The sequence below is a fragment of the Silene latifolia genome, chromosome 5 (genome assembly GCF_048544455.1).
Source record: "Silene latifolia isolate original U9 population chromosome 5, ASM4854445v1, whole genome shotgun sequence".
In the NCBI taxonomy this organism is placed as follows: Eukaryota; Viridiplantae; Streptophyta; class Magnoliopsida; order Caryophyllales; family Caryophyllaceae; genus Silene; species Silene latifolia.
In genome coordinates, this window is record NC_133530.1 from 812,623 (window position 1) to 837,503 (window position 24,881).

The following is a 24,881-nucleotide window of genomic DNA, read 5'->3' on the forward strand; positions in this document are numbered from 1 at the left end:
ATAAAAAAAACTGTTCTTTCGTTTAATTTTCTTAATGTATCCAAATTTAAAATTTCTTAAATTGATTAATGCTAATGTTTAGCTAATTAACTTTATTGTTGGGTATAATATATAAAGAAAATTTAATTAAATTATTAGAAAAAATTAACGAAAAAAAAAGTATATGTAGAACGATTATCGGTTAACCGTTAACCGAACCGCTAATAACCGTTTAAAGTGGTTAACCAAACCGTTTTTAATCGTTAGAAACGGTATGGTTTAGGTTCGGAGTTTTGCCGAACCGTTAATTTAGAGGTTTGGTTAACCGAACCGTGAATGAGTTTCGAATAGAGCCGTCTTTAAAAGCTGTTCAATCGGTCTAACCAATCTCTAGCTAGTGGAAGAGTTTTTAAAAATAGTGCCCAAAATTTTACTTAGCTGCAAGGGATGGGAGAGGCTTTTTCCGGATAAGAGATGAATGAAGGTGATAAACTTAGGAAGCAGTGATATTGATGAGGAATAATTTCTTGTTATTGAAACGTAATGCCAACCAAGCAATATATACAATGATCTACCTTTGCTATTAGGAAAGCTATCCCTACATATTCGGCAATAATATTGCATCTAATATTACTAGAATATTTACTTGACTACAATACAATATACATGCAATCATAAAGATATACTAAATATTCTTTCACTCCCCCTCAAGTTGGGACACTTGGTAAGCCGAGTCCCAACTTGGACTGTAAATAATCGTACGCTTCACCTCCAAGCGCTTTGGTAAAAAGATCCGCCACTTGCTCTTTACTTCGAACATGAAACGTTTGAATCGTCTTTTCCATCAAATGGTGTCTTACAAAGTGACAATCAATTTCAATGTGTTTAGTGCGGTCGTGAAAAACCGGATTTTTAGCTATATGCATTGCGGCTTGGTTGTCACAAAAAACATTCATCGGTTGTGAATGAAATACTCCCAAGGAAGCAAGAAATGATTTAAGCCAAATTAATTCACTAGTGACTGCTGCCATGGCACGGTACTCGGCTTCCGCCGATGACGTTGAAACCGTTGCTTGCTTCTTAGCTCGCCAAGAGACTGGTGAATTTCCCAATTTCACAAAATAACCACTTATAGACCGTCTTGTCATACGACAAGTTCCCCAATCCGAGTCACAATAGCCGTGCAATTGTAAGTCTGACTCTTTTCGCATGATGATGCCTTTGCTTGGATTCATCTTTATATATCTTACTACTCGTAGAGCCGTATCCCAATGCTCTTTTCTCGGCTCATTGACAAATTGCGATAATATGTGCACAGCGTACACAAGATCAGGCCGCGTAATCGTAAGATAAACCAACCTCCCAACAAGCCTTCTATACTTCATCACGTCTTTTAAAACATATCCACTTGCCATTGCGAGATTATGGTGTTGTGGTATAGGCGTCCGTACTGGCTTAGCATTTGTCAGACCCGACTCTTCTATAATTCCCAACGCGTATTTTCGTTGGTTAAGAAATAATCCTTTCGAACTTTGTGCTACTTCGATGCCCAAGAAGTATCTAAGTCGCCCCAAGTCTTTAATGCCAAATCTTTTATCAAGAAATGCCTTAAAACCGCCACATGCCTTACTATCGTTGCTTACAACAATCATGTCGTCGACATACACAAGTACTCCAATGAAAATTTCATTTTTATTGTACGTAAACAACGAGTAATCAGCCAACGATTGAATAAAGCCATACCTTTTTAAGGAGTCTGTTAATTTTGAGAACCAATTACGCGACGCTTGTTTCAAACCGTATATTGATTTCAACAACTTGCAAACTTTATTCCCTTCTTTTCGTTCAAATCCTTGTGGTATTCTCATGTATACTTCTTCATCCAATTCTCCATGTAAAAAGGCGTTGTTGACGTCCAATTGCTCAATCACCCATTGCTTTGCCACCGCCACTGCCAATAAACATCGGACACTAGTCATTTTTGCCACCGGAGCATACGTTTCATGATAGTCCACTCCTTCAATTTGTGTGAATCCTTGAGCTACAAGTCTTGCTTTGTACCGCTCTATCGTTCCGTCTGCCTTGTATTTTATTTTGTATACCCATTTACAACCAATGGGTCTCTTGCCTTCAGGCAAAGAAACGATTTTCCATGTTCCATTCTTTTCCAAAGCTTCAATTTCTTTGTTCATGGCCTCTCTCCATCTCACGTCTTTGGCTGCCTCAAAAAAATGACTCGGTTCTCGAGTCTCATCAATCTTTGCCAAGAAAGCTCTATGTGATTTAGAAAAACAGTTTGTAATAACATAATTTGCCAAGGGATAGCGAGTACCTGGTCTTTCGGATTTCGATCGGAAAGGATGAGCGTTGCCAATGGGTTTAATTATTCTTGTCGACTTGCAATAATAGTCCTTTTTCCAAGCCGGATCGAACTTTTGTCTCGCCCCTCTGCCTAATTGTTCTTCACCATTATTGTTTTCAATAATAACCTCATCATTGCTCTCTTCAACTTGCTCACTGTTTTCAACCTCCCTTGTGTCATTCTTTTCTCCTTGAGTGTCCTCTCTTCTATTTCGTGGCTGCTCTCGATCATCCTCACTACTCCCCCTTACTTCTTGCTCCTGCTCCACGCACACTTCATCACTACAGGGAACATTTTCCTCAAACATTCCTTCATAATTATGACTAGCTTCAGTGTTGTTGATGTCTTTCGCACCGTCACTCGGCACCGAAAGGGGAAAAACATGCTCAAAGAAAGTCACATCTCGGGATACAAACATTTTCTTGTCTCTCAAATCATAAACTTTCCATCCCTTTTTGCTATGAGGGTATCCTAGAAAAACACATCGCTTTCCTCTTTCCCCAAATTTGTCACTCGGTCTATCCTTATTATGAGCGTAACATAGGCATCCAAACACTCTTAGACCGTCTAAAACTGGCTTTTCATGATAAAGGATCTCATATGGTGTTCGACCTTCTAACAACGGTGTTGGGGTTCGATTTATTAAATATGCTGCCGTAAGTATACATTCCCCCCAAAACTGAATTGGTAGGTCTGCCTGAAATCGTAAAGCTCTTGCCTTCTCAAGTATATGACGGTGTTTTCTCTCTACCCGCCCATTCTGCTGTGGTGTCCCAACATTACTAGTCTGAAAAACTATACCATTTTCTTCATAGTAATATGTCAAAGGTCCAGCCAAAAACTCACTTCCGTTATCACTTTGCACAATTTTAACATGTTTATTGAACTGTGTTTTAACCATTTGACAAAAAACTCGTAATAATTCTCCTGCCTCTCCTTTATCCTTCATAAGGTATACCCAAACTCCTCTACTATGGTCATCGACAATAGTCAAGAAATAATGAGAACGTGATAAACTGGCCGTGCTATATGGACCCCAAATATCACAATGAATTAATCCAAATAAAATACCACATCGTTTGTTATTAAGCTTAAAAGGGGATCGAGTTTGCTTTGCCCGACAACACGGGTCACAAATATTATTAGAATGCCAAGATAAATTGTTACCAATCAAAGACGAAAATTGCGGCAAAATACTACTTGATGGATGCCCAAGTCTTTGGTGCCACAGTTGGTCAGCCTTCGACAAAGTGGTTTTTGCTACCGTCTTTATTGGCTTGAAATAATAAACCCCATTGGATTGCTCACCCCGTCCAATCTCCGTCCTCGTAGACCGGTCCTGCATAATACAACATTCCGGGTAAAAGGTTACTATGCAATTATTTTCCCGAATCAATTGCTCAACAGAAATTAAATCACATGTCAACGAGGGAACGTAAATAACATCCTTGAGCACGAAATTCGTGCCCAAGACAACTTCTCCATGTTCATCCGCCCGACATTTCGACCATCTGGTAACCCAACAATGGATTTTCCCTCGGTTCTAATTTTCTTGAGCATTTGGCGTTTTCCCGTCATGTGATGAGAGGCCCCACTGTCAATCATCCATTCACAGGTTATGTTCACATTCATGCCTGTTAATTTATCGCTTCCATCTGGACTCAGCATTAGGAGACTACGGATTCGTTCTATCTCATCATTTGTGAAAGGAAAATTTGCCTTCTGTGATTCGTTTTCCTTTGAGGTTGATGCTCCACCTACAGCATTGGCGTGAATCATTGTCTGCTGTCCACGTCCACCTGCCGAAAAACGATCATTTAACTCTGCCCAAACTTCTGCAATTTGCAAATTGAAACTAATGTTCTTATGCAGTTTTGGATCAATCACATTCCTTAGCCATGCTTTCAACATAGCATTGCATTGCCTCCATGCCACCAATTCGAGGCTATCATGCCCCTCTATCTCCTCCGGTTTCTTGACTTGTCCTTCAAGGAAACCTAACTTGTTTTTCGCATCAAGACCATTCTTGACAGCATTAGCCCACAATTCATAGTTTTCGCCGTCAAAACTGGTTTGCGTAATCATCAAATTCGGGTTATCCGAGGGATGAAGATAAAGGGGTGACGGAATAGTTTGTCTTTCACTGATTTTGTCATTGCTTTTTGAACTATTTGGTTTGTCATCGTTTCCTGTCATTGTATGGAAAGATGATTGTATTACAGTAATTTAGAAAAATAAATTGGATCGTAAAAGGCTCACGATACCATGATAAACTTAGGAAGCAGTGATATTGATGAGGAATAATTTCTTGTTATTGAAACGTAATGCCAACCAAGCAATATATACAATGATCTACCTTTGCTATTAGGAAAGCTATCCCTACATATTCGGCAATAATATTGCATCTAATATTACTAGAATATTTACTTGACTACAATACAATATACATGCAATCATAAAGATATACTAAATATTCTTTCAGAAGGTTTTCCCCATCACAGTTTTTAAAAATAGTGCCCGAAAATCCGATGGCGCACTTTTTGAAGAAGGGAAAGAGAAAGGATTATTGCAATATTGTAAATCACCGGTCAGGGGAAAAAATAAGGCTATAAGTAAGTAGCCTTTTATACTTCTATCGTTCTATTGCTATAAGGGTTGTTCGGTATCTTAAGCGGAATCTTCATCCTCTTTAGTTGATGATGCATATTCATACAACTTAAACTAATGACATTTTTCGTAACACTTAAGTAAACTCTTTGTTAGGTCTTGACTTTTCCGTTGCGATCTTCTTTGATACGTAAGTACTTGAGATTTTTTTCTTTTCGGTACTGTAGACATTTCACACTATCTGAACTAATTATATTTGAACAATAATTGAATAATTCTATACATACTCTCCCCATTCCAATCATTTAATTCATTTATCATTTTTAATTTTTTTTTTTATAAAAATAATTTTAATTTAAAGCAAATAAATAACTAAGACGAATTACAAGTTTTCAGCACACTCTTACACTAATGAATCATCAAATGTCCATCGTCCAAAATCATTCCCACCTTCAGCAAACTCACTACGTAAAAAGTAAATAATAGAAGACCCCCATCAAAGTATTCCAATCAACTAAATTCCCACCTTTAATTATTCCGTAGCCAAAATCCCTGAATCATACTCTTTCTCCCTTTTCCGAGCCTAAAGCGTACGCGGAATAATCAATTGACAATGTAATAAGACTAATAACACTAACAAATTAAAGTAACAATAGTACCAAATTGGACACATTCAACCAAACCAGCTTAAAGCAGAAAAAAAAAAGCTAACAAAAGTAAAACATGATGCACTAACTAATAAAGCACGTCCATAAAAGCTAAAGATAACCACGTTAAGCAAACTCACTACGTAAAAAGTAGTCATCTTAATACTTAACTTACTCAAACTACTTTAACAATCATGTTCTTAGCTTTGTTTTCTTATAAATATAGTTCAAATCTTGTGTTCTCCCTCCGGTTTGCTCTTTTCGTATCTCTTTAATTTAGTCGGGGTGCACATACACGTAAGATAATCGTAATTAACACAATTATTGATTTGAAGATATTAAGTCAGAACCGAAGCGAGGCAAATTATATGTTGTAGTAGAAATGTCGTCATCGTCAGAGATTGTGCTTACGGAGCCTATACAAGAAGTAAGGGGTAATAATGATAGGGACTGTGCGAGCACAAGTCAGTCAATAGAAGGAGGAGGAGGAGGAGACGGAGAAGGGAGTTATAGTACAAGGTCTATAACAAATTTTGAGCATAATTATGTGCCCGAAGCATTTGAGAGCGAGAGACTGCCGCTCACTTTGGCGTCGGGAATACGACGTTTTCTTCGTGTTGCTAATCAAATTGAGATTGAAGAGCCTCGTGTTGCTTATCTTTGTATGTTTCTTTCATCCTCACTTATATATACTTATATTTCATGTTAGGGTTTGACATTTTGTAGTAGCTCAGTACTCGTACACTACAATTCAATTTCTTCAACTAGTTCACCATAAATTAGTTTCATGTAGTGGTGGAGCGATCGAGGGTGCTAGTATGGACGTTTATTTTCGGCGAAAATAAAAATTTCAAAAATTTTAGTTAAATTTTCGAAAATGTTTTTGAGGTTAACTCCGTTGGAATTTTTCGCCTCCTAATTATAAATCTTGGCTCCGTCACTTGATGCCATGACGTTGCTATTGTAGAATTTCACACAAAGATATGAATGGTTAACCAATTGTTGTTGGTTGATTTTCTATAAACTTTGTTTATAAGTGTCTCAATTTTTCTTAAATATATATGTTGGTCTTTTTATTAGAACATATTTTAAAAATACAAATTCTTATACAAGACGATGTTACACAAAAAATTTGTAAAATTGATCATTAACTAATCCCCTATTTACTAAATGAATAGGTGAACTCCAAAATTTTCCCTCCAAAAAGCATCTTTATAAATAAGGAAACTATTGACAATTTAATTGTATTTACAAAATAAGGTAATTAATAATTATAATGTATTTCATTATATAACTTTTTTCATTTAATATTAACTTTTTCATCAAATTTTATAATTTTCACTAAACACTAAACTATAATATTTTAATTAAAATATAAATAATACGGAGTATAAAGCTATAAACTATTAAATCTTTTATTGATGCTATTATTTGAGAATGACTTGACTCATACTATGTATAAACAAAATTATAAATCGTTTTGATTACTTACATGACAAAAACAAATGAGAGAATTAATAAATTGGAATCATTAGCTTTGTGGTATAAAAAATAATTTTTAAAAAAACACATTTCAGCACGTTACTCAATTCTCTTTGACTAATTTTCAGTTTTAATTTGTTTTTCTCGAAAAAATATATAGTAACGAGAAAATGAACAATTAATTAGATACCATTATTATTTTGCAGTTCAATTTTACTCGGTTTTCTTGAATAATTTTACAGTTCAATTTTTTTTTTCTCATATCAAAATATAATGACACGAAATATGAAAAATTAGCGAGGTATTAATTTAGTATTATTAAGTAATATAAAAGTAAAAACTCTATAAATACCGCGCATTTATGCGCGGGATCTAAACTAGTTTTCCATTAAAAAGGTTAGACTATTTGTGTTTGTTTTAATAGATTCACAAATTCTTGTTTGTGACGGCACCTATACGTCACACTTGAGTGACGGATACCATTTTACCTCACAAATTACCCACTTTTTCTCTCTCTGCAACACTGTTCATGTGGTCCCCTTTCTCCACTAACCCATTTTGTTACCATTTTATCTCACAAAATATCCGCCACAAATGGTAACCCGTCACAAGGGAGACCAATTGTAATAGATTAGTGAAGAATAATTGTTGTTGAGAAAATATAAAGGTAATAAAAATTGAAAATGAATATACTAAAAAGAAAATTCAAAGTGGAGAGGGGCAAGAATACCTAACAAAGTAACAATTGAATTATCAAATTAAGCGAGAATATTTGCGAGTGATTGTCAATCCACTTTGATTAATTTACTTTTCCACCAACCCAATATCCAGTTACACTGGGATACGAAGCTATGAATGCACCCAATAAAATAATGATGATTGTGATGGTTAGTTTTCATAATTATCTGCGGATAATTCATGTGTAATTAATGTTTGAAAATGCGAAATTGATTTCATTTTCTAATGTTCAGGCCGTTTCCATGCTTTCGAAAGGGCGCATAACATGGACAAGAATTCTAAAGGCCGTGGTGTTCGTCAATTTAAAACCGCCCTTCTTCAGAGACTCGAGCTTGTAATTACTACTCCCTCCGTCCCAATTTTACTGTCTCACAATTATATCACATCATGTTTGTGGTTCAATTGTTCCAAAATGAGCTCTTTGTCACACTTGGACAAACCCTCGTGTCGGATACTTCTAACAGTGAAATCCCGATTTAGCTGCACCTCTATTTGTTAAACACGGGTTAGAATGTTAAGTGATTGCAGTTGCATCAACTATATAATATATCTTCAATTCTTGCCTAAGATCATATTGCAGCAACGATCTCAGTAGCTTTTAAATCCAATTCTAAACTGTTGTGTGCAATGCTCTCTCTATCAATGGCTGTTTTCAAGTGCTCTTGTCGAATAACAGACGTTTACTCGAGTTTTATGGGCAGTGCAGTAATAATTGATCTCATCTGTGACTGTTTTATGACTTCTAAATGCTCTTGGGGTTGTTCATTTAACTGATGTTTGACTTAATAGGATATGGATTGGAGTATTTCGAAGAGAAAGGAAAAGAGTGATATACGAGAACTCAGGCGTGTATATAATGGATATAAAGATTACATTATCAGACACAGTGGAACTAATGAGTTTGCCAACAGGTCAGTGATAACAAATTGTCGGAACACTCTTATCAGGCGATTTCTATTAGTTTGATTTGTTTTAATGGATCTATAGGCTTTCCGTCTACTATTTTGCAGAGAGAAACTGATGAATGCGCGTGCAATTGCTTCTGTTCTATATGAAGTACTGAAGGCTGTTACAAGTGCAACTGGTCATCAGGTTAAACTTGGTCTTTGAAACTTAATTACTGCATCATCTGTATTTTTGGAATTATTTCTAACCACATTTTTTATCAATGTGCAGCTCCCTGGTGATAGAGGCGCAATTGATCATCAGACATACAATATCTTGCCGTTGGGTAGTGATGGCTTCCATCAACCTATCATGCAACTTCCAGAGGTTTGTTGTTGAAGACTCTTACTGCATGACAGTTGCCGCCATTTGATAGTTTCTATGTTTTACTGTTTGAGCTTCCATAATGTGTATGCCTAAACTGTACTTGATGCAGATTAAGGTAGCAGTTGCAGCCACACGGAACATTCGCGGCTTACCTTTCTTGGAAGAATTCAAGAAGCTCAAGAATTCCAAGGCCCCCTTTGACTTATTTGACTGGCTAGGTTTTTGCTTTGGATTTCAGGTAATTTGCTTTTCTTAGCAAGCCTTAAGCAGTGTGTAGTTTTTTTCAGTCTCTCAGTAATTGTGACACGCTTAAGACCAATTGTTATCATATCTAGACAGGAAATGTTGTTAATCAGAGGGAACATTTGATTATGCTTCTTGCCAACACCCACATCAGGCAGAGCCACAAGCTTACATCAGTGTTACAGGTACTTATTTCATTACTTTTGAGACCTTTCATGCATTCATTGCCTCATAATAGTACTGTCTGTTCAAATGAAGTTGTCAGATGGATCATTAGATGGACTGATGAGAAAGTTCTTCAAAAATTATACAAAATGGTGCAAATTCCTTGGCAGAAAAAGCAACATCCGGTGAGTAATTAGCAATAGGCAGTGAGCTTCTTTATATTCATGGCGTGATGTTCTGGTATCATGCAACGGTTTTTTTCCTGATCAAGTGTGATCCTTCATTCTTGTATAAGCTCTGATTCCTGCCTTCCTGGTCCTATCCTCGGGATTGTCTTTCTTTGACGTTTTATGGAAACTGATACAATCAATGATCCATAGGACCTCCATTCTCTCAATAATAGTTTCTCACTTTTCTCTCACTAATGTTCCGGTCAGTTTCGCTTATATCGGATATTCATTAATCTTAATTACTCCGTAGGTTGTAATAAGATTGTATTAATCATATTCAACCATGACCTACAACCACTTTATTCATGGTGTACAATTACATTCATTCTGTACCATCAGTTGGAAATAACGCTTTACATATGAACTAATTGTTCCAGTTGGATCGATAATGCTATGCATATGAAATCACGATTGTTTTGAAAGCCACTAGTAATCTTGTATCTTCCTGCTGCATATGTCCTCCATGACGATTGTTTGTTTGTCTATGTAGCTTACCCTATGTGAAACAGGAGGCCCAACAGTACAAGTTGTTATATATCGCACTTTATCTTCTCATATGGGGTGAGGCTGCAAATGTGCGATTGCTGCCGGAGTGTCTGTGTTACATATATCACAATGTAAGCAATTGAATACCTTTTTCGAATGTGAAGGATTTTACTTATTTTGTGCTGTCTTACATCCCACTTCCGTGAAATATATTTCAAACATCATATTACTTATTAAAAATCTCAAGTTATGTCAGAATGCTGATCTGACATTTCTTTAAGACCAGTGTCGCATTGTGGCTTCAGCATTCGCATGTTTACTTAAATTGAACAATGAAACTGCTTGTTGAAACTATTATATCTCATGCAGATGGCATATGAAATGCATAGTATGCTAACTGGTGCTGTTAGCTTGATGACCTGGGAAAAAGTCATGCCAGCATATGGAGGAGGAAATGAAGCTTTTCTTAATAATGTTATCAGACCAATTTACGATGTGATATCTGAGGTGAGTTGACTTGCATTCTTTGCTTACAATCCTTACATTGTTGGAGATTTAAATTTAACTCTTGTTATGTACTGCAAGGAAGCTGAGAAAAGCAAAAATGGCACAGCTGATCATTCTACGTGGAGAAACTATGACGATCTGAATGAGTACTTCTGGTATGCAATCAATTTGGTATGCACAAGTCTTGGGTAAGACGGTCCTACTATAGATCGTGGTGAAGTTTTAAGGTTTGGGGCTAGTTTTCTACTTTACTCTTCTAAAACAAACTCCCAAACTTTAAATCTTTACCCATCTTACTTTAGGTCCCTCTTACCCAAGTTTCAGCATATTGGCATATGCATGTATAAAACAATATAACTCATACAGCTTTGGTCATTATGTACCTGCAGGTCTATTGATTGTTTCCAGATAGGTTGGCCAATGAATCCTGACCACGATTTCTTTTTCGTCAAATCGGATGATGATAAAAGTGGGAGGACATCTCATGGTGATGAAAATGAGAACACCTTCAGCTGTATAAGGAAATTTAGCCAATACAGAATGGTGAAGAAAGACGAAGAGCAGGGGGTATGCAGTAGCTTTTTTCATACTTGAATTCTAGTCTAATAACCTCTGCCTAGAATTTTGTCAAACTGTAAGAGGGTGTAGTTTAGACCATAAATATGTTGGGTTTTCCCAACTATTTTACTTTTATTTTTGTTTCTTAGACTTTCAAGACCCCCATCCAGAAACAATTTATTTGTTTGGCTGCGTGAATATGACTCCACTTACCTCATAATTTGTGAGAATCTTTGAGGCAATGGGGGTAAGGAGGGGTCAGAAATCAGAACCTTATCCAAGTGTTAACAACACGAGAGGCTGTCTCTAGATGGCACACTAATGAAAATCAAGTCCAGGATTGCATCTTATGACTATTAAACAATAAAAACAAGTGCATTTATATTTTAGTGAGCATTTTGGTTTGATCCATCAGAACTCAAAATCCAATGAATTGCGACTCTTTGGCTCCTTTGAAAATGGAAAGTTGGAAACAACGCACAGTAATGTATATGGATGTTAAAAATTCATGAAAAGATCTCATACCTGAAATATTGAATATTGAAAACAAAGGCCTATGCTGATTGATAATGAGGTCCACATACTTACTATAAACTGTTGTATGTTTTACTATTTATATTTTATTCCAAAACACCACGAATAATCCCTGCACAATACCACCATACAAATATTTCCAGAGTTGATACTTGATGATGTTGCTTTTATTCTGGTTAGACTTTAGGAGCAAGACATTTGCTCTTGCTGCATTGAGAAGTTGCTATGGAATTAAAATGCTCAATCTTGATAGTTTGGTTATGAATCTTATGTTTTAAGATATGCGTTTTTCATGCTTCTTCTGTCCTGAATGACTTTTCTCAGTCTACATTTTGATGTTGTGGAGTCTACTATCCACTGAGATGTTTTATGTTCTTTACCATTTTTACACCATGAATCCACAATTGATCTGTTCCTGTCTGACTGCCTCGGTGCTGTTTTTAGGTATCCACAGATGAAAGCATCAAAAGAAAATGGCTTGGGAAAACAAATTTTGTTGAAATACGTTCATTTATACAGATTTTCAGAAGTTTTGATAGAATGTGGGCCTTTCTAATTTTAGCCCTTCAGGTTGGTAAGCGCAAATCAATTGAGAAGCAAATTTTTGTCATCTAAGTCTCGGTCATCAAACACTTGAGTTCTTTTCAGGCATTGATTATTATCGCATGCCATGATCCAAGCTCACCTCTTCAATTGTTTGAGACAACTATTCTTGAGGATATAACGAGTGTGTTTATCACATCTGCAGCACTCAAATTTATACAAGGTACAGCGTCATTTGAGTTTCAAGGACTCTGATTTAGTCTACTGTGTATCTAGTGTTTATTTTTGACCAGCTGTAATGAATATATACATCTATAGAAATCTGAAATTCTGATACTGCTATGCTGCAGCTCTTCTGGATATTGTGTTTACTTGGAAAGCCAGGAACACAATGGAAGCCCATCGAATCGTAAAATATGTTCTGAGGTTAATTATTGCAGTTATATGGACTATCATCCTTCCTGTGCTCTATGTGAGCACAAGAAGAAAATATACCTGCTACTCCATCCGTCCAGGAAGCTTGCTCGGAGACTGGTGTTATTCATCCTACATGTTGGCTGTTGTCATCTACCTTATGACCAATGCTGTAGATATGGTTCTTTTCTTTGTTCCTGCTATAGGCAGATATATTGAGACCTCGAATAACAGGATATGCACTACGCTGTCATGGTGGACACAGGTAGGACACACTATGCTGTCATTGCTCTCTTTGAGCTTGTTTGGATACATTTTTAGGAGGGAAAGGAGACGGGGGGAAAAGAAAGAAAGGAAAGGATAGGGGGAGGTAAATGGAGTAAGTGAGTGTTTCCTCCAAATCTTTTCTATGTTTGAGGGATTTTAATTTGCTTGGAGGAGGGAAAATGTATCCCTCTGTTTCCTTCCCCCTCCATTTCCCTCCGGCCTAAATTGCTATCCTAACAAGGGAATTTGTATCCCTCCCTTTCCCTCCCGTCACTTTCCCCTCCAAGTCATTAATCCAAACAAAGCCTCAAGGTTTATTTACCATGGTCCCAGGATGGCTATTGCTGCTTCTTTTCTGTCTTCTGACTTATTTTAAATATATGGTGTAGCCAAGGCTATATGTTGGACGTGGAATGCAAGAAGACCAAGTTTCTGCATTCAAGTATTCATTCTCCTGGCTTTAAATGCCTGTTCATTTATCTTACCCTTTGTTTGGATGGAACGAGGGGGCCTCTTAGTTTCAAAAAGTGCGCGTCTAGCGCGATTATGCTTAAGAATTTGTGAAGAATTCTTTATTTTGACCCATTGTCTCTTATCTTACATGTTAGCCTTCTGTAAAATGGAGAAAGCTATTGTTCTGCAATATTTTGTTTTTAGACAAAAAAACTTGTTGCAAAAACGGCTCACCTCCACTTTGCACCTTGCGTCTCTTCTCCACAGGCCCTCGACGCGCCTCACTTCTTTGAAAGTTAAGGAAGGGAGATAATGTCCTTTGTTTGTTTAGCAAGTTGAGATTATCTTTATAACATAGGAAAGATTTGGAAGGAAAATGACATTGGTCCCTTCCCCCCTTTCCCTTTCCATCCCCTCATCTCTTCCCTTCCCGTCCTTCATCAATATGTATCCAAACAAAGAGTTCTTTACTTGCTTTGTTAACTTTTTATTTCTGGAATAATTCACACTTTGCTTGGTAGGTATATGCTGTTCTGGGTGCTACTACTGCTGAGTAAGCTTTCATTCAGCTATTATTTTGAGGTGAGTGAAAGTACAAATAGCATAAACATAAAGACTGGTTTATCAGTCTCCTCAAAGATCATGCACAACCAACATAGATCTATTTTAGCAGTCTCGCGCATGTGGAGTTGATATAGTCCAATTGACTGCAGATAAAACCACTTATCGAACCAACAAGGGAAATCATGAGATTTGGTATGCACCGAAATGAGCGTTCACCCCAAGGTGCTCTTATATTGACAATTTGGCTTTACTCAGGACTTTTTTTTAGCTTGGTTATTCAGAATCTGATTGCATGAATATGTGTATTGTTTCAGTCAAAAGTAATTCTGGTGCAGTTGTGGCTGTTTGGGCTCCCATTGTGTTGGTAAGTTCCTTAGATATCATATTAATACTGTCTCGTGTTCACATGGCACTGCCCCCTTGTTAATTATGTGTTGGAGAGTTGCTTAAAATGAAGTCTCCAATTATCATACAATGTTGGAGATTTGAGTGTTCAACGTGGAAACATGAGCAGACATATAGGTTCAAAGTAATACAAAAATATAACAGCCATCACCTATATGCATGGGGTTGCTTAAGAGGATGAATATGACATGTTTGTAAAACATGGAAATTTATGTTAATTTCTATCAAACTCTTCCATGTAGGTATTTTTTATGGACACACAAATTTGGTATTCTGTTTTCTGTACCATTTTTGGCGGGATCTATGGAGTTCTGCATCATCTTGGTGAAGTTAGTCTGCTCTTCTTATATGACTACTGATCTTTCCCGAGAGATGCTATTTGATCTTAATGCCCTTTGCTGTACAGATACGAACACTGGGAATGCTACGGAGCAGATTCCAGTCACTTCCTTGTGCTTTCAGTGCCCGTTTAATACCACAATTAGTACGTAATGGTAGGCAACGAAGAAATAAAGGATTTTTCAGTCGTCTGAAACAGGTATAATGTTTTGAAATTTATACCTGATTTAACTGCTAAGAATATTCAGGGTATTCACTTCTGTTTGTTTGAAAACAATCTTGTAGGAGTCTAAATGCAGAAAGAGTGACGTTGCCAAGTTTGTTATTATGTGGAACCAAATTATCAATAGTTTTAGAGAAGAGGACCTAATAAGCAACAGGTACATATTTGTTATGTGTGTCATTTTTTCCAATTTTGATTATGTAACAAATGTCTTACGCGAACTTCTCTGATTGTGACAGAGAAAGGGATTTGATGGTTATGCCCTTGTCATCAAAAATATTTTCTGGCTATGTTCTTTGGCCAGTCTTTCTTTTGGCTAATGAGGTATGATGTGTACTTAACCTTCTATAGTACTTTTAACTGTTTGCTATGTGCTAAACTTGTCCGATCATAATTGTGCCAGTTCTCAACAGCATTAAGCATTGCTAAAGATTTTTCGGGCAAGGATGAAGATCTCATCAGAAAATTAAAGAAAGACAGTCTCATGTACTGTGCAGTGAGAGAGTGTTACCACTCTCTCAAATACATTCTTCTAGAAATCCTTATTGCTGGGGAGCTGGAGAAAAGGTAGAGAGCTTTATCAGATACCCTACTTTCTTGTTCAATATTCTGACCTGTCCAACAGACCGATAATTAAATATTTTCTTAGCTATTGCTCATACTGCATTCTGTTCAGCATTGTGAATGAAGTTGTTTCTTAAGGTAATCTCTGACCATGCAGTATCGTATCAAGTATTCTAGCAGAAATTGAGGAAAGCATTCAAAAATCAACCCTGATTGAAGATGTTCAAATGAGTGAGCTGCCAGCTGTACATGCTAAATGCATAGAATTGGTTGAGCTACTGGTAATCTAAGAACTAGGCCAAGTGATTTATTTCTTTTAACTTTAATCTAAGTACTTTTGGCTTCATGGATTTATTTCCTTTTAACTTTAATCTAAGTACTAGGCCAAGTGATAAAATTTTTCTAAATGCAGCTTGCAGGGAATGACGGTCAATATATTGAAGTAATGAAAGTACTCCAAGACATATTGGAGCTTGTGACAGGTGACATGATGATAAATGGTTCCAGGTTTGCTCCTTTCCAAATCACTACTACGTTTTTTGTTCGATGCTCTTTTTTTTCCTAACAAAAATCAAGATGTTAACCTATGTGCAGAACATTGGATTTGCTGTACTCTTCTCTGGAGAATTCGGAAGATTCAGCCTACTTCTCTGGGAAGGTTCCAGCTGAAGTATTTGCATCCAAGAATTCTATTCGTTTTCCTCTGGCAAAAAATGGTCCTCTACATGACCAAGTAATCAAGCTTGGCTTCCTGTATAATCGTTTCATATCTGGTTTTCCATTTTTCTAAGAACTTCTAGCTTGTACCATTTCCATATTGAATTTCATGTTCTCAGATCATCGAGAATTGAGTTTTGCATACTAGCTCAATTTTCAAATACACTGATGGGAAAGGCACAAGGTTATAGCGTAGTACTAGCTCACTATTCTAGTATTCTTGTGTGCATTTGATTGATCTGCTGAGTGTGATGACCCATAAGTAAGCTAAGTAAAAAAAAAAACAGATCTAACATTTGTTACAACACAATGTTGCAGATAAAACGTTTCCGCTTGCTTCTCAAGGTTAAAGATGAAGCTTTGGATATTCCTGCTAACTTGGAGGCTAGGAGGCGCATATCTTTCTTTGCCACTTCGCTCTTTATGAATATGCCTGATGCTCCTAAAATACGAAATATGCTATCATTCAGGTCAGGCATGCAATTTTTCTTTGGTTTAGCAAATAATGCAAGTAACCAACTTTCACAATGAACTTTGTAGTTTGCAATACTAAAAGACTATATTTCTTAACAGTAATTTGAAAAGATTGAGCAGTTTCCTGACTACAGAATATATGTACCGTAGTTTTAGCGGATGCAGAAGTATATTCGTTACAATTGTGTAATGCTGCCTTGTTCTTATTGCTACAAAAATGTTTAAATAGGAAAAATGCTGGGTGTTACACAGTTTGTCTCAGTTTGAATCTTGACATTTAGTACGTCGCTCATCTATGTTTCGTGGAATAGGGGAGGAATTGAAATGTTTTTCTTTTTCCAGTGTGTTGACCCCCCACTACACGGAAGAAGTTAAATTTTCTATGAAGGAGCTTTTATCAAGCCAAGAACAGGTGTCAATCATATTCTACATGAAAAAGATATATCCAGGTTTCTTTCATTTAACTTATCTTTTTGGGTCATTGAACTTGGTACACATTATTTGGCTTAGCTGATGACATAGCTATTATATATACTCTCAGATGAGTGGAAAAACTTCCTAGAGCGTGTTGATTGTGAAGATTTAGAAGAGGTGCAGTCTAAAAACAAGGATGACGACCTAAGGAGTTGGGCTTCTTTCAGGGGCCAGACTTTGAGCAGAACAGGTAAGGAAAGCCCTTTTCCGAAACCATTTGAAGACTTAAGTTTATGCGGCTTTGTGTTTATGGCGTCTCAATCTGGTGTTATCAGTCAGAGGAATGATGTACTACAGAAAAGCCTTCAAATTGCAAGCTTTCCTTGACATGGCAGAAGATGAAGGTTTGCTTTCTCAGTGAACTCTAAACTTGTAGGCTTGTAGCTTCATTTTCGTTGTACTCCCTTTCTCTCCTGAAATAATTTACATATTGCATTTTGGTCCGTCTTATCCAATATTCTACAATTCTTTTTTAGACATGTTCTGTTTGGTAAAGAATCAGTGTGAAACTTCGTAGCCATTTTGCACATGCTAACATAATAAAAAAGTGATCCAAAAGGAGACATGAACTTTGTGATGAAACGAGGGAGTAGGAGGATTGAACCGAAAATGTAAAAAATTTCTTGCCTGGTTATTCAGATATTCTTCAGGGTTATGATGCCATTGAGAGGGGAAATGATGCTTTATCTGCTCAACTCGATGCATTAGCAGACATGAAATTTTCATATGTTGTTACATGGCAAATGTATGGTACTTGCAAATCTGCTGGAGATCCACGTGCGCAGGACATGATAGATCTAATGGCTAGGTATTATTTCAATCAAAATAACATTACTTCAAGTTCAAACTTACATTTATAAAATTACTTTTATGTGAAAAATATCTGTTCAATGTTCAAAGGCACCCGGCTTTGCGGGTTGCTTATGTTGAAGAGAGGGAAGAAATTATTGCAGATGAGCTTCAAAAGTGTTATTCATCTGTCTTAGTAAAAGGAGGAGCTCATGGTCATGATCAGGTATGACAGACATTTTGTTTAAAAGAAATATAGAGTTTATTGCTATGCATTAAGCGAAAATATGGAATATAGTTATGAGGGAAAGTAACGCCTGTTAATTCTGAAGGAAGTATACCGCATAAAGCTTCCTGGTCAGCCCAATATAGGTGAAGGAAAGCCTGAAAATCAAAACCATGCAATAATTTTCACTCGAGGTGAAGCTCTTCAGACAATAGACATGAACCAAGTACGTATACAGTTATACATTATTACATACACAACAATGCTGGATCAAAGATTCTTTGTTGGGAACTAATGCTCCTGTCATGTTCTATACTCTTAGGACAATTATTTAGAAGAAGCTTATAAAATGAGAAATGTCCTCCAAGAGTTTCTGGAGGATCGAGGACATCAGCCTCCCTCAATAGTTGGCTTGAGAGAGCATGTATTTACTGGAAGGTAAGTTATTTACACAAATATTTGGCCGAATAACTAGAGTTCATCTTTTAGGAATTCAATGGTCTTGATGAAGTGGTGAGATTAGTGTATTGTTTGTTATCATAACTCACAAGTGTAAGCGTGCGATGAATATATGTTCTTCCATTTTGTTTAAGTTACCACTCCTGCATGTAAAAGGGCTCAAATAGCATGATAGTTATATTACTAAAAGCTTGAGTATAAAAGGATTAATTGTGTCATTGTTTGGGTGCAGTGTTTCTTCTTTAGCATGGTTCATGTCTTACCAAGAGACGAGCTTTGTTACCATTGGCCAACGAATTCTGGCAAATCCTTTAAGGTAGTCTATATTCTTTTAACTAAGAATCAGCTTGTGAAAGATTAATGCACAAGCCATGCTTCTTTGATCTGCCTTAACAGCTTTAAGACAAATCTTCATTCACTTGGTTTATCCTTCTCACTTTCTGGAACACAGGGTACGGTTTCATTATGGCCACCCGGATTTATTTGACAGGGTATTTCACATAACACGAGGTGGGATCAGCAAAGCATCAAAGACAATAAACCTCAGTGAAGATGTTTTTGCTGGTAAGATTCCGTCTAGAACTTTTTTCTTGTTATTTTATCTGCAATGCGATGCTAAGAGACCAAGTTTATGCAGGATTTAACTGTGTACTGCGGCGTGGAGTTGTAACGTACCATGAATACATGCAAGCTGGTAAAGGTCGTGACGTCGGACTCATACAGATATCAAAATTTGAAGCAAAAATAGCCAATGGCAACAGTGAACAAACCCTAAGCCGTGACATTTATCGTCTTGGGCGTGGATTTGACTTCTTCAGGATGTTATCTTGTTACTACACTACAATAGGCTTCTACTTCAGTAGCCTGGTGAGAATTTTTAACTGCATTTTTTTTGTCTAAATTAATATTGGCGTATCATAGAAACTAACCCACCCTTTTTTGCTTCTTAAATTTTGTAGATGTCGGTGATTTTGATATATGTTTTCCTATACGGGCAGCTCTACCTTGTTCTTAGTGGGCTTCAGAGAGCTCTCATAATTGAGGCTAGAGCTCACAACATACGATCCTTGGAAACTGCTCTGGCTTCACAGTCTTTCATCCAGCTGGGACTCTTGACTGGTTTACCTATGGTTATGGAGATTGCCCTAGAAAAGGGGTTCTATACAGCGCTTAAAGACTTTGTCCTTATGCAGCTTCAGCTTGCTTCTGTGTTCTTTACGTTTTCTTTTGGGACAAAAGCTCATTATTATGGCCGAACAATTCTTCATGGTGGTGCTAAATACCGACCTACAGGTCGCAAAGTTGTTATATTTCATGCCAGCTTTACAGAAACCTACAGATTGTATTCAAGAAGCCATTTTGTGAAAGGATTTGAGTTACTGCTGCTTCTAATCGTTTATGATTTGTTTCGGAAGTCTTACCAAAGCAGCATGGCGTATATTATGATAACATATGCTATCTGGTTCCTGGCAATGACATGGCTGTTTGCACCATTTTTGTTTAATCCCTCTGGATTTGATTGGCAAAGGATTGTTGATGATTGGCGGGATTTTAACAAGTGGATAAGGCAGTTGGGTGGCATAGGGATTCGGCAAGATAAGAGTTGGCAGTCATGGTGGGACGAAGAGCAGGCACATATCCGTCGTTCAGGATGGAGCTCTAGACTCATTGAATTCCTTCTGTCTTTAAGGTTTTTCATGTATCAGTATGGTTTGGTCTACCATCTTGACATTGCTGGAAACAACAACAAATTTCTTGTTTATGTCATCTCTTGGGTTGTCATAGGCGTCGTTTTCATCTTAATCATGGTAAGATCAAGCTTTGTTGCTTTTCCCCCTCAGCTCATATTGTTTCTAAATGTAATTTCACACATAAGGTTGCTTATGTTGTTGTCGAATGCAGATAGTGAATGTGGGAAGGAAGCTGCTCAGCGACAATCATCAGTTTCTGTTCAGACTGTTCAAAGCATTTATATTTCTAGCTGTTGTATCCACCATAATCACACTTTCTATAGTTTCTGGACTTTCCTTCAAGGACTTGATAGTTTGCTGCCTGGCATTTTTACCCACTGGATGGGGTTTAATACTGGTAAGTTTAAATGGCTATTATCTCTGTTTACCTTGTAATTTCCCGCTCATTCACGACATTACTGATAGAAAGTTCGGCCTTCTTATAGATTGCACAGGCAATAAGGCCCCTGATAAAGAACCCGACAATCTGGAACTTCGCCCAAACTTTTGCACGATTTTACGACTATGGAATGGGAGTAGCTCTTTTTGCTCCCATTGCCTCCTTGGCTTGGCTTCCGATTATATCAGCCTTTCAAACACGTTTTCTGTTCAATGAGGCGTTCAGCCGGAGATTGCAGATTCAACACATTCTTACTGGGAAAAAGAAGAAGCGTACTTAGAGTTGCACATAGTAGATTTCAGACTAACAAAACCCGAACACTATCTGTGAATAACATAAGAGTTCTAGTAATACAATAATGTTATTGTAACTCGTAAGTAGCTAGATTAGTCTATCTTCAGCCTAATATACACTGTGATGTACTCCGTCTGGGCTCCGTCCCATTCATTTGTTTACCTTTTTATTCTTTGTAAAGGGTACTTTAATCAAAGGTAAACAAATGCTTGGGACGGAAAGAGTATGTATTTGTAGAAAACTTCTTGTGCATCAAACTCTCAGAATATCACTGCTGATGACAGGTGCTTATAAGTGTTCTGACTTCTGAGTATGATCAAAGATATATTTAACAAATTGTATAGAACATCTAACCATTATTGAAATATTCCGACTTTTCTCCTTTGTCGTGTTCTCGGATCTTTTTTTTTTGTTTTTGTTTTTTTACTTGTATATTATTTTGCCTCTTGTTATCAATTCAAATGATAATTTATACTCTGGCTCAAAATTACTATGTGATCGAAACTTGTTGAAGTTTCTATAAAAATTTGCTTATGGACAAGTTACAGAATGAAATAATACTAAACCACAATATTATACAATGACGTGTTAAGACAATAAAATATCTAAACGTGTATTCACAATTACATGAGTCAGGATATTGAAGTAGTTTCATGTCTCATCTTACCCCGAAAAAAAAAATCATAAAAAAAATGACGAAACAAGAATATGACTTGCGAGTCTTATAAGTTGAAACATTTCCCGCTAAATCCCGACACATTTGGAATTGCTTCCTCTAGATGGTCTTACACCATGAAAGTTGAAACTTGTCCATTTTTTTTGTAAAATAAAAATCAATCATTTATCGCTAACAAATGAGTTGTTTACACATAGAACTGTGAGACCGTCTCATATAAATATAAGGAGTATAGGAGTCTTATAAAAATTGTAACATTTCCCGCTAAATTCCAGCACAAACTGAATTGCTTCTTTCCTTTCTAAACATGACACTATCTCACCGCACTTTTCAAACAATCCTTCGATCAAAATCCCTAAATCACTCAAAATTAAACCTAAAATTCAATCACAAATATGTTTCTTCAACCCCATCATATTCTTCTTCAAATTATACTTTACCAAATCAAGCTCCCAACATTCAAAAATTGTACCATAAAGATTGGTTATCCCCAAATGAAGTTGTCAATATCTTCAATACATTACAACCCAATTCAGTTCTTTCTGTGTTTGATCACGTTTCGAGGCGAAAAGACTATAAACCCAATGAAGCTCTCTACAATGTTATCATAACAAAGTTAGCTCAAGATAACAATTTTACTGCAATTGATGATATCATGAAAATAATCAAAACCCAGAAAAGTTTGCATCTTTCTGATGAGTTTTTTCATGATTTGATCAAGGTTTATGGTAATGTAGGCGGTTTAATTAACCGCGCAATTGAGACTCTTTTTGATATGCCGAATTATCATTGTTGGCCTTCAGTGAAAACCTTTAATTTAGTGTTGAATTTGCTTGTTTCGTCGAAAAGTTTTGATCTTGTTCATGAGGTTTTTATGGGTGCTGCTAAATTGGGTGTTGAAATTGATGCTTGTTCTTTGAATATTTTGATCAAAGGGTTATGTGAACGTGGGCTTTTAGATGATGCACTCCAAGTGTTCGATGAATTTCCGCAACAAGGGTGTAAACCTAGTAAAATGACTTACTCTACTATAATGAATTGTATGTGCAAAAAGGGTGATGTAGATGGTGCATTTGAGTTGCTTGGTAGGATGGAGAAAGACGGGGTGTCACCCGATGCTGTCACCTTTAATGTCTTGGTGTCGGGATTGCAGAAACAAGGGAGAGTTACTGAGGCAATGGAGTTGTTAGACAAGATGAGTTTCAGTGGTTGTAAACCTAATAAAGGAACATATCAAGAGGTCTTGTATGGATTGCTTAAGGAGAAGAGGTTCCTCGAGGCGAAAGACTTTGTGCAGCGGATGAGATCCAAGGCGTTGATCCCGAGCTTTGCATCGTACAAGGAGTTGATTGAAGGGCTCAGTGAAGAGAAGTTGATAGGAGATGTAGAGTGGGTGTTGAAGAGTATGGTGTTGGTTGGGTTTGTTCCGAAAATGGGTATGTGGAGAAATGTACTTCACAAGGTGTTCAGTAGACATGATACTAGTACTGTAGTATCTCTCAGTAAAATCGTAAAAGAGTAGCTTCATTCGATGATGTAGAAATATTTGATGTTTTGCTCCGAATCTGAAAAGATAAGAGCGATTATGTATCAATTTACTGCTTATTTCAGTATTCACAATACAAGAGCGTTATTTTGTCGCGTTCTTTACAAAAGATCAACCATGTATACTACAAAGTACAAAATCAAATATTTGGAATTCTGAAGTCCCTGGTATGAGCTAATGAAATACTCCGTATAAACAACAATAAGACGAAAGAATGTACACCAGAGTTGAGTTTAGAATGGTAAAGTACAACGGAGAAATGCCTCCGTCTACCTATCACTCGATTGCTGAAGTCCCATTTCCTTCTGACTCAACTTCGATACTTTCCCGGACATGCCCATCAGACGATGCAGCTTTTGTTCAAACCTCAGCTGCATTTGTAACATTTTGAGCATGCTGTTCCTTAGGTTTAGTGTCATCATTTGTATTTGACATAAAAGTTGAGGTAATTGGGATTCCTTCCACTGACTGATCATTGAAGGAGGAGGTTAAAGACTCGTCATCAGAAGAATCTGATTCCAACGAACCTCTCTGTTTCGAACTACCTAAGAATTTACTCGAACCTTTCCTGGAGAAAGCCTGCCTTAAGTGCCGAGCAGACAGACTAGCATTCTTCAACATGGTCTTAGCCTTGTCTCTCATACCAGACTTTCCTGTGTTCTCGGACCCACTCCCCTCGTTACTCGAACCTTCCCCAGGTTTAAGACGGTCTGATAGCGCGTCGTCCACCACAAGATTAACCCCAACTTTCTTAACATGAGCTTCTTTGACATTAGCGAGTGGGGATGGAATCGAGTCATCCGAGCTTTCCTTGTGATCATCTCTAGGTTGCTTGTGGAATATCTTTAAAAAACCCTTTTTGAAAGATTTCGATTTTGAATCGTGTCCTTCCTTATCTTCGCCCTCACTACTGCTACTATCGTGACGAGATGATCGGGAAGATAATTTTGGTGAGTCTGTTGACATGATCTTTGTGTCAAGATGTCGAGTTTTTCCTTTCCGAGGTTCCCATGATTGAGAAACTTCACTTCCTGGATGATGCACCCAAATCCCTGTTTCTGTTTGCCCCTCCACGTCAATCGCTTCATATGTATCAGCAAGCTTTCGGCTTTTCCCATCTGATGCACTTGTCACAGGTACCTTTTCTGTTAAATTTGGTTGGTCTCCCTTGATTTTCATTTCTTCGCCATTATGCTCCCTACCCTGCTAAAATTCACTATTAGATCAAATCATTGAATACCTGTGCCCATTAAGAAACAACAACATTGTTGCCTCAGCGCCTCAGTAAATTTCTGAGTTCCGCCTATGGCAGGGTAAGGGGATCATCCATCTGCACATGACTGGAAAGAAAGCTAATTTTTTTTTTTTTCTGTATCTTGTCTAGTTTTTATGAAAAAGAATTAGGTCCTCCCTTGAAATTGGAACACCGTGAGTCCACATTTTTTTGTGCGGGGGATTTTGTATTTACGGGGTACTTGGATTTGAAGAGAGGGAGTATAATTTAAGGTTTAACG

The 24,881-nt window shown here is 37.1% G+C and overlaps 3 protein-coding genes across 9 annotated transcripts in view; 2 read left to right on the plus strand and 1 right to left on the minus strand.

The window, feature by feature from the left end:
* Positions 1–5,842: 5,842 nt before the first annotated feature.
* LOC141656280 (putative callose synthase 8) lies at positions 5,843–21,527 on the plus strand. Of its 3 annotated transcripts, none has more exons than XM_074463114.1 (41): positions 5,843–6,257; positions 8,049–8,149; positions 8,605–8,726; positions 8,803–8,907; positions 8,992–9,087; positions 9,197–9,325; positions 9,423–9,515; positions 9,589–9,680; positions 10,216–10,342; positions 10,581–10,718; positions 10,797–10,873; positions 11,108–11,285; positions 12,255–12,380; positions 12,459–12,576; positions 12,704–13,032; positions 13,424–13,476; positions 14,009–14,069; positions 14,201–14,273; positions 14,366–14,415; positions 14,699–14,785; positions 14,863–14,994; positions 15,081–15,175; positions 15,258–15,342; positions 15,422–15,585; positions 15,740–15,863; positions 15,995–16,089; positions 16,177–16,315; positions 16,618–16,769; positions 17,116–17,222; positions 17,315–17,437; positions 17,523–17,591; positions 17,887–18,055; positions 18,148–18,262; positions 18,369–18,488; positions 18,585–18,700; positions 18,954–19,037; positions 19,173–19,285; positions 19,359–19,588; positions 19,681–20,529; positions 20,624–20,809; positions 20,898–21,527. In XM_074463114.1, the coding sequence occupies exons 4-41, from the start codon at positions 8,836–8,838 to the stop codon at positions 21,129–21,131; spliced, it is 5,400 nt and encodes a 1,799-aa protein (XP_074319215.1). In that variant the 5' UTR covers positions 5,843–6,257; positions 8,049–8,149; positions 8,605–8,726; positions 8,803–8,835; the 3' UTR covers positions 21,132–21,527. The 3 variants fall into 3 exon arrangements, with proteins under 3 accessions (XP_074319215.1, XP_074319213.1, XP_074319214.1); XM_074463112.1 differs by having other exon boundaries at positions 8,826–8,907; XM_074463113.1 differs by lacking the exon at positions 5,843–6,257 and adding an exon at positions 7,772–7,964 and having other exon boundaries at positions 8,826–8,907.
* Positions 21,528–22,077: 550 nt separating this feature from the next.
* On the plus strand, positions 22,078–23,476 carry LOC141656286 (pentatricopeptide repeat-containing protein At3g14580, mitochondrial). The gene has a single exon (XM_074463121.1). The coding sequence runs from the start codon at positions 22,129–22,131 to the stop codon at positions 23,341–23,343; it is 1,215 nt and encodes a 404-aa protein (XP_074319222.1). The 5' UTR covers positions 22,078–22,128; the 3' UTR covers positions 23,344–23,476.
* Positions 23,372–24,881, minus strand: part of LOC141656285 (C2 domain-containing protein At1g53590-like) — a 67,281-nt gene continuing 65,771 nt past the window's right edge. For 3 of the 5 annotated variants that reach the window (XM_074463117.1, XM_074463119.1, XM_074463116.1), the window contains exon 12: positions 23,372–24,573. In XM_074463117.1, coding sequence (XP_074319218.1) covers positions 23,728–24,573 — 846 coding nt within the window. In that variant the 3' untranslated portion in view covers positions 23,372–23,727. The remainder of the gene's footprint in view (positions 24,574–24,881) is intronic. The other 2 variants (XM_074463120.1, XM_074463118.1) reach the window with 1 other exon arrangement.